This window comes from Lynx canadensis, chromosome B1, assembly GCF_007474595.2.
Source record: "Lynx canadensis isolate LIC74 chromosome B1, mLynCan4.pri.v2, whole genome shotgun sequence".
In the NCBI taxonomy this organism is placed as follows: domain Eukaryota; kingdom Metazoa; phylum Chordata; class Mammalia; order Carnivora; family Felidae; genus Lynx; species Lynx canadensis.
This window is the reverse complement of record NC_044306.2, coordinates 13,730,802-13,740,761: the sequence shown is the minus strand read 5'-3', so window position 1 is coordinate 13,740,761 and position 9,960 is coordinate 13,730,802. Positions and strand designations below refer to the sequence as shown.

Sequence of the window (9,960 nt, the reverse complement as noted above, 5' to 3'; positions counted from 1 at the left end):
CTATTGAAAGGTGGCATCCCTGGGGGGCACCCGGGGGGCTCAGTGGGTTAAGCCTCCAACTCTTGGTTCCGGCTCAGGTCATGATCTCACGGTTTGGGAGTTCGAGCCCCACGTCAGGCTCTGTGCTGCCCCTCTCGCACTCTCTTTCAAAAATAAAAAAACAAACATTTAAAAAAAAAAGTGGCATCCATCGGCTTCTCTGGGTGACAAGGGAACAGAAGGCTGAATCCCCGTCTTTCCTGCCATGGCCGCTGCAGGGCTGGTCAGGTGAAGGAGATGGCTGTCCCCACCGCTGAGGCCAAGATGAGGGGCCAGAGGCCCTGCTCTGGCCCCTGCGGCCCAGTGAACCTGGAGGGAGTTCACTTTTCCAGGATGTCACTCTATCACTCTAGCACTTACGGTGAGAGCCAGGCTCCCTCAGAAATAAAGCGGCCACTCTGAATCTGAATTTAAATGATCCGTCCTGTCCTTCTGGGAAATTCTTCCCGGTAGCAGGACAGTTCAAACACGGAGAGTAGAAGGGAAACAATGAGATAGCTCGGGGTGGGGGCGGCTGCAAAACTCAGATAGCCCGCGGACAATTCCTGGGAGGAAGGGCCTTATTTTGATCTGCCAAGCAAGAAGAACATTGTTTGACAAAGTTTCTGCCTGACGTGAAGGGAAATCTTCGGGGAACAATTTTGCAAGGACCAGGCCTCGGTGAGGTAGTGCATGAAGCAGATGTAATCGTTTTATGTGTGAAACTCTGGGCAGGGCAAAGACGGGGAAACGGAGGATAATTGGAATCGGCCTAACCAGGGAGAAGAGGGGGAGGGGGGAGGGGGTGGCTGCCTCTTCGTTTCCGGTCTGGGCGCCGCGGCTGGGGCTTCGGTCACGGTCTTCACCAACGATGCGCAGCACTAGGGGGCGCTGGAGCCCTTCCCGAAAGTGCCGGGGCAGCCGCACTAACCTGGAGGGTGGGTGCAGGAGGAGCCCGTGGCCCCACGTCCTCCCTGACCCGGACCCTCGGGATTTTAGGAGAAGGAGAAGAAGGCGTCCTCAAGGCCCTCCCCACTGTGCCACCAGATGTTGGCCTGGCTTTTCATTTCCGCAGGAGCCAGAGCCCCGGAGGTTCGAGGGAAAGACCAGAGGGCAGCCCCGAGCTGGAGGGGAACCTACGGAAGGACGCTCTTCCCTCCGCTCCCTCCCACGGGCCCTGAGCTTCCCCGCTTCCCCGAGGGCCCTGAGCACGACTCTCCTTCCGGGAGAGCGTCTTCTCTGCGCGTTGCAGCCGCACTTGTCAACCCCAGCCCCTCCCCCCTCGCTCCCGCTACAGGGTCGACCCTAGAAATAATGTCATAGCTGAAGCGAGGAGGTCATAAACATCTGCTTGTTTATAACCTTTTGTTAAGGAGGGTGGGGACAAGCGACTCTAGTTTCCTGTGATGTCCTGGGCAATTATTTAAAGTCAATGTGGCCTACCGCAGGGCTGTGTATGGTTTTCCTTCTAAGCCTGAGAAAGATACGTGTGTAGATACAAGTTGAAGGGTTTCAGCCCAGAGAGCTTCTATGAGGGTAAAACCAGTGAGAGAGAGAGGAGAGAGAGAGAGAGAGAGAAGGCACGTGAGAGCAAAGGGCCTCATGTGTGTAGAGACAGGAGTCCCGGATGACTTTTTTGTAGACCAGACTCTCCCTGGCATTAATTCTGAAGGAAAATTTGGGATAGGGTGGTTTCTTCACCCAGGTGAAGGTCATTAATCACTTTCGTGATGGAGAGGCCAGGTTGAAAGGAGCCTTTGGTGTGCGTCCTCCCAGACCTCCGCCGGGGCGGCTCCGTTTTCAGCCTTTCGATCCCATAGAACTTGTCTTGTAACTCCTTGGGTATTTATGCTCCCCTCACACCCACACTCACAAGTTAGCTCGTGAAAATGTTCAGGAATCCCTTTTGACCCAGTCAGTGGACCACTTGTAAATCCTGTCCGTTGTACGCGGTGAGAGTTGCCCTGGACAGAAAGAGCCGTTGTGGGTGGAATTCAGGAAATCGTGCACGCATGTAAATGGAAGCCATTTCCCTCCCTGAATGCAGGCCGCACGCCCGGGGCCTGGGCCCAGCTCACAATTCACTCTATAAGCAGTAAGCGGGAGGGTGTAACCGAGCCACTGTCTTGCCCTAGAAGTCACAATTTATGCTCCTAATTTTAATTTTCCTCAGCTTAGGTCCCAAAAGGATTGATTAAATTTGCTTTGTGGAACCCATTAACGCTAAACTGAATCATGGTGTTGCTCTAGGTTTAGAATCGGTTTATAGTAAATTCTCTGCACACGGGACTCTGGGAATCCCGTATTCCTCCACGACAGGATTTGAAGACAGTTCATAAATGAAAAGGTTTCCTCAATTTACCTAAAAGTTATTAGTGATTAACTGACATCAAGAGACCACTGCTTGCAGAGGTGATGAATAGAAAATGGGAACTTTAGCAAGAGAAGCTATTCATTATGTGGGAGGTAGAAAACTCAAATGGCTTACGAGTACCTCTTTGGTATCTGGCTTAACTCTGTGGTTAAAATGGGTAATCGTGACTTATGACTGATTTTTATTTTATTTTTTCTTAACATTTTAAAAAAAGTTTTATTAATTTATTTGAGAGGGAGGCAGAGAAAGAGAGAGTATGAGCAGGGGAGGGGCAGAGAGAGGGGGAGAGGGAGAATCCAAAGCAGGCTCTACATGGTTAGTGTGGAGCCCGATGTGGGGCTCGAACTCAGGAACCCTAAGATCGTAACCCGAGCAGAAACCAAGAGTCGGCTACTTAACTGACTGAGCCACCCAGGCCCCCCCCCAATTTTTCTTTTTTCTTTGGTTTGGTCCGATGAGCAAAGCCAGAGGCATAGCTTGTGGAAAATCTAGATAAATAGATTGACACGTGCATGTATGCAAATCAATGGTCATTCTTTTTAGAAGTCTTTTCAGAAATTATGCAGTCTTTAATACTGCACAGCAGACTTTCTTATCTAAGACGAGGGGGCTGAGGAACCAGAAATATTGGCAGGCAGAGGGGAATTCAAGACACGTGCCCTGTTAGAGGGCCTGGGGCATTTTTATGTGGTGAAAAATGTCTGTTACGACTCTAAATGCTGCTTTGGAAAGACTAAGGGCCCTGTGGGAACGAGGGTGCTAAGAAGCATCCCCAGTGCCCTCCTGGGTAGTGTTATCAGGAGACGAGCCCACGCAGTGGAGGGTGCGGACAGGAAATCGTGGCTCACCTTGGCCAGAGCCACTTCTGTGAACTTGAACGACACGCTCACACTTTCCTAAGTCCCTGCAGGCTCCACGTCTAGAATGTGACGTGTTGCCTGGCCTGGGGTGCTGGCACATGATCACTGCTCTAAAGGAGAGTGAGATAGAATCTGGGTATTCTCGAACGAAGTGAATAGCAAAGTCATCCTTCAGGGCCCCCCCTCCCTCCACTCCGGGGGTGGGCTGGCTCCACTCTGCAGGGGCTGACCGCCCCCAAGGGGGGGGTGGGTGCAGTTCGTCCTCTTGTTCCGGGCCCATTTCCTCCTCTGCTTTACAGCAAGGGAGCTGCTGGGAGCGCTGCCCGGGTGGTTTGCCCCAGACAGAACATGATGTGGGTCGCTGCCTTCCGCCTTCCCCTTTTGGAATCCTTCATTTCAAAAGCGCTGCAGACAGCCGATTTCGCTGTTCAGCAGGTGAGAGAAACAGCTTCATTTGGGAGCAGACCAAGATAAAAGAGAGAAAAGATGGTGAACAGAGAGCAGGGGGGCAGGCAAAACTGTCTCGTCTCTTCAAGAGCTTGAGGGCTGGTGCCGATTGGAGGTGTTTATAATCAGGTGTTGTGCTTCCGTTCGGGTCGGGCACTTGAAACCGCGTGCAACTGTTAGGTAACGGGTGATGCATGTCAACTGGCGAATGGGACAGTCACAGAAGTGCCGGCAGCGTACCCCATACCCAGAACGTTCTTTTCGGAGGTGCCATTTTTACCTACAGCGCTTTTCTCTGCATTTGTTCAGACGCTGCTTTCAAGGAAAGGCGTGTAGAAGACGGAAGTAGGAATCTGCATGTGTTTTTCTGGATTTCCCCGGTTGGAGCGTGTGGTTTATCACCATTATACATAGTGTTAAACTCTAATTTGAGGAGTAAAAAAAAAAAAAAAAAAAGTAGACCAGTTTGCCAAGCGGAGTGACCTGATTCTTGTTGGATCAACATGTTGTCACTACAAAGCAAATGTGATGAAGCCGCCTTTTCAGACTAAAATCAAAGCCCCGGCCTGCCAGCCTGGAATTGCTGAACTAAGCATCCTCTCTCATCAGCCGGCCTGTATGTAGATTTAGACATCTCCAGGAGGCTGGGAGCCTATCAGGCCTAAACTGATTATTCTAATCAAGTGTTTTAATTAAGCACTTATTGCCAGGATCACAGGAACGAGGCCTGTTTTCGAGCAGTAATGGGCAGTATTTTTTTTTTTTTTTATTCTTCTTTACGGTGATAATGTTTGGCTTTGTGGGGGTGTAGTTAACGTTTTTCTAAAGTAGGCCATGGGAAGAGTCCCCTGTGAAGTCCACACTGCTGAGCTGGTAGTCTGGCCAGTGGACGGAAAAAAAAAAAAAAAAAAAAAAAAAAAAATTCAAAGAAAAGATATTACCAACTGGGCTGCGGACGAACCAATCCCCCAACTGCATCTTTTTGCATTTCCACAATGAAACACGAGCTGGGTAGCCCGAGATTTAAAAAAAATATATAAACACACACACATTGGGTTGGCTTTTATTGGAATGCCTAGATGCAATCTATAGTCAAGTTATGGAAAATTCAGGTCACATATAAAGTTAAGAAGGCAAATGAAAAGAACAATACAAATCAGACAAAATTTACATCTCAAAATATCATGAAAGCATTTTGACTGGCTGTGCCTAAAATACTTTGAATATCAATTTCTTTTTTTTCCTTTGTAAGCTAACTCTTTTCATTATCCAGTCCCCCACCCCCGCAACTCTTAGAAAAAGGTCTTTTGTTTACATATTCCCCAAGGTCACTATTTCTTGTAAAAGCATGTCCAGATCACAAGTCTTTTTAGAAAGAAATAGGCTCATTATACCTACTACCAAGACACTAATTGGGTTGATTTGACTTCATCTAAAAAGAAGCACCAGGAGATACTCCAAATCTGTTGTTTATCGGTGCCAGTGTAAAGGACCAGTCCATGTCGAGAAGAGGGTAAGATTATGATTTCACTTCTGTCATGTGGTACAAGCTTTTCATGGTCAATACATCAGAGACACTTCTGAGGATTTAGACTCAGAGCCTATTTTAACCAAAAGTACTTACAGCATGCTAAATACAGTCCTGCAGAAATTCCATCGGAACAGAACTGCAAACACCTAAGTTAACAGGTTGAAAAATAAACTGTAAAACAGAGCCATGTTCATGTGGTTTGAAATCTCATAGTTTTCTAAATTGGGGCTTCATAATACTTGCCAAAGGATTTCCAGGATAAAAAATATTAATGCTAATCTGTGCTTTCATTCTAATAAAATATCAGCATTCATTAGAAGATTAATTACTTCGGTATGCTCTACCAAATACACAAAGACAGTAATAGCACTGATACTGTAAATTCAGTAGCTATTTTGAAACTTTCCCAGCCAATCTGTTTAATAAACACGCCTACTGTGCAATTTAGAGTATGTGATACATACAAAGCAGTTAGAAAATTATTTTCAATACATCACTTGAACCTTTATATTTACGACATGTTCACTTGCTATATTTTATCACCATTATACATAGAGGAAAACAGTGTACTATAGCTCAATGAACTGAGAAATATTTTCTAAAAATATTTTTGTGGCTGAATTTAGTGCTCACGAAAGAGACTTGCAAGCGCGGTGGGCCGGCACAGAAGGGCAGATGGCGGCCACGCGCGGTCCCACTCGCACGCGTGTGCGGGAGGGCACGGCTGGCGGTCCGCGTCCAGCTGGATGTGCCACCCCCATCCCCACCCCCCCGCTTCCCGGAGACGGGGCAGAGGCTGCCATTCAAACCAGCTCCCGGGATGGTTGGGTCACGGGGGCTCGCGGGAGCTTTTTGTCTCCCTTTTGCGTCCCTCTTGGTGACCTGATGGTCCAAACCCCAGACTAGCAGAGCGACCCTGACCTTCTCCATCTGGCCCTCTCGGCGCTGCTCGGCTTCTGCTATCTTCCCTAGATCTTAAGACACATGTTTACGGTCATGACTACATCAGATCCTTTCCTGCTCACAAATATTGCCCGGAACATCTGATGTGGTCTCTTGCCTCCATCGAGAAATGGAGCTTCAAGGAATGGTAACAGTAAAAACCCTGTGGTTAATTCTATCAACTCCCCTCGACTTTTAGGGACGAGAAAGGACCTCTCCCGCCCAGTTTTTGTTTTGTTTTTTGTTTTTCTTTTTCTGTATCTTCCGCTACATTCCACCAGCCTTAGTTTTCTACGGTGCCTCTTAGTTGATAAAGGTTGAGGACACTGGCCTGATGAAAAAGAGAAGAAAGAGAAAGGAGTTCTCTGATTAGCCACCCACTTAGGATTGCACTGTCCTATCCATCTAGTGATAGAAAGTTGCACATTTTTTTTCAACCTAATACAAAAATATTAACACTTCTGGACATTATAGGCATAAGTCGTTATATCTCTACAATATAATAATTTATACTGTACAGCTATAACAGATAACAAAAGGTGCAATCCTTTTAAAAAAATCACACAGTTCACATGTTTTTATCGTTTTATTTTTAAGTATAAACTTTTTAAACACTTTACATAAATTAACTCCTCTGAGACTAATATTTGATGTACAGTAAATTGTAATTCATATAAAAATCCATAAACAACTTGTCTCACATAATTTACAAAAAAATCAGGGTTTCCTTTGCTTATCAGTGACATGGATTCTATTTGCCAGTTTTTTTCCCCAAGGCAAACCACGTTAGCATTGTAAAATCCGTTACGAAATCCCCGCCGTCGCAGAAGTCACTTGTGCCAAAGTCCTTTTACAAAGCAGCACAGGGAAAGCAGTTGGGTTGTCTATAAACAGTAATTTTGCCCCACATTTTAAAATTAACAGAGATATAGATCACATCCTATGCAGAGAGACTACTTCTTGTAAGCAAAGGTCGACAATTCGGTAATATCTGGACACACCGTATGCATTTTTACCTTAAATACAGTGGCTCGAAGGAACAGACGGCCTAGCCCAAAATGTTTAGGCCTTTTTTTTTTTCCTTTCCTTCACTTATTTATTTATTTTTTCCTTTTAATACTTTCAGTCCAACTGAGTGCAGCGATATGCATATGTAAACATATTCTTTAAAGCCGATCACCTTTAAGGTCATTCAGAAAAAAGTTTTTTTGTTTTTGTTTTTCGGGGGGGGGGGGGGTTTTTTTTTTTTTTTTTTTAATAGCAGTATCATTCTCCTGGAAGGCTCTTCTGTGTCGGAGAGTCCGATTCGGATTGTGCTACAGAAAAATCCGAGCAGAGGTGCGGTGTAGGCTCAAGAGAAACGCAGCGACACCCGCTGGGTCCGCCTCCCAGCGCGGGGGTGGCCGCCGTCCGTCCCCGGCAGCCGGGCCCGGGGGGTTACCTCTTGCCGATCTCGCTTTGTCGGAGGAACTGGATGTTGTTGGCGCTGTCGGCCAGCTCGGGGTACTGCTCCACCGAGAGTACGTAGTACCCGTCGTAGCCCTGCACCTTGCCGGCGCTCAGCAGCTGCCGCTTCTCGCCCTCCGTCCAGAGGCGCGCGCCCTCCTCGCCGTCGCGCACGCGCTGCTGCTCGCGCGCCCAGGCCCGGGCGAGCGCGCGCTGCCGCGCCTGCTCCAGGATGCGCGCCTTCTCCTCGTCCAGGGTCATGCCGTAGCGCACGTGCAGCGCCAGCGCGCCGAACTGCATCTCCACGTCGGCGAACCTGCGAGTCCTGCCGTTGACCACGGTCGTGGACTGCGACACGGTCACGTTGATGCCGTTCTCCAGGGCCTTGCGGCCGCTCGTCAGCCGCAGCGTGCCCAGGTCGCTCTCGGGCGTGGTGGTCTTGATGAAGTAGTGCGTGTCCTTGCCCTCGATGGTGAAGTGCAGGTTCTCCAGGTAGAAGGCGTTGTTGAGCACGGCCGCCACCTTGATGCAGTCCTCGTTGGCGATGTTGAGCACGTTGGTCTGCACGCGGCCCTGGCTGACGGCCAGCATGACGCCCTTGCCGATCAGCGACTTGACCGTGGCGAACCACAGCCACGAGGGCGCGCCGCCGCCCTTGCGCCTGCTCACCTGGACCTCTGCCATCTTCCCCAGGGACAGGAAGGCCTTGGCCTGCCTCGCCACTTGTTGCTGAACTCCGAAAATGGGCTGAAAAGCGAAACAGAACGGGGAGGGGGGGTTCAGTTTAGAGAACAGCTGTAGGTCTTGGCCGCCTGGGGGGCCAGGGTCCCAGTCCTGACGACGACGACGACAAAAAGAAGTGTGTGTGTGTGTGTGTGGGGGGGGGGTACTTCTGTGGAGAGCACCTAGGCATTTACTAAAACCCCAGTCGGGTTCTTTGGAGAGGAAAAAGCCCAAAAAACTCTGGGCAGAGGAATTCGCTCAGGGTCCCCTCCCGTCAAGTTGATCCAAATGTATTTTGTTTTTTAATTTTTTTTTTAATGTTTATTTATTTTAGAGACAGAGCACAAGCAGGGTCAGGGCAGAGCGAGAGGGAGACAGAATCTGAAACGGGCTCCAGGCTCTGAGCTGTCAGCGCAGAGCCCCACACGGGGCTTGAACTCACGAACTGTGAGATCATGACCTGAGGCGAAGCCGGAGGCTCAACCGACTGAGCCACCCAGGCGCCCCAATCCAAATGTGTTTGGAAACGTATAAAGAGGTGACTCCATCACGTATTAAGAGGTGTGTGGTTTCAAAATCTGGGCAAACGTGGGCAAAATCTGGTTTTAGCTTTTCCCTTCGATTTCTAGATGTCCCTTTCCCACGCCCATCCCATTTGGGGAACCGAGCTTATCAGGGTCTCCATCACAGCAGCTTTCTGCCTGGGAGCCTGAGGAAAAAGCAGCCAACACAGGCAAGGGTTGGAAAGGCTGTGGTGCTCGCTGCGGGATGACTGCGTCCTACTTCACAGGCTTTGAAATTCGTGTGCTTTAATTTAGGTAAACTCTGTACTCCCTCCTGGTGCACACAGTTTTCAACTGAATCTCCGCCAGCATAATTGCAGAAGTGTACGGGGACGAGCGCACAATGGGACAGCTGGAGGCGAGTATTTATTACTTTAGGCAAACATTTTTGGTAGACTTAGGCACGGTGGGCCATCTACACTGGCAAATGCTTTAAATTGGGGGCATCTTAACTCGGCCATTTCTGCTACGACCAGATGCTTGTCTGGCCAGTGTTTCCCAAATGGAAACATCTGTTTCATCTGCAGCAGTGAAAGAAACATTTGTTTTTGGGCACTTGGGGCAGCCTCAGTGTCTTTGGCGGGGATTCCCTGAGCTGTCCTTATGGTGCGCTTATCTCGACAGAGAACTTGCACCGTATGTACAAGACTGCCTAGGAAACAAAGTTGGCAAGTCCATTTGTACAGTAAGACTTCAGTGTTTTCAGACATGTTGGAAAGTCGTACACAATTAGGACATGCCTGTTCAAATGCACTAGGAAACTTCACGGTGTCTTCTCTCCATGACACTTTATTGGTGTAGACGTATTTGTACTTAGAAATGTTAAAATGGTGGCCAGACCTTGGAAACTCGATGCGTTTTGCTTCTTAAAATGTAAAGGTGACATCTTGAAGAAGAAATTGTTTCATTTTTATTTAAAATGTTTTTTTAAAGTTTATTTTGAGAGACCGAGAGAGCACTAGTGGGGGAGAGGCAGAGAAAGAGGGAAAGAGCCCCACGAGGGGCTTGATCTTAGGAACCATGGGCTCGTGACCTGAGCTGAAATCAAGAGTCGGA

General features: G+C 48.5%; 1 protein-coding gene across 1 annotated transcript in view; it reads right to left on the bottom strand.

Moving 5' to 3' along the window:
- Positions 1 to 7,409: 7,409 nt before the first annotated feature.
- LOC115511752 (teneurin-3) overlaps positions 7,410 to 9,960 on the bottom strand; it is a 194,696-nt gene continuing 192,145 nt past the window's right edge. The window contains exon 27 of the mRNA XM_032593054.1: positions 7,410 to 8,365. Coding sequence (XP_032448945.1) covers positions 7,610 to 8,365 — 756 coding nt within the window. The 3' untranslated portion in view covers positions 7,410 to 7,609. The remainder of the gene's footprint in view (positions 8,366 to 9,960) is intronic.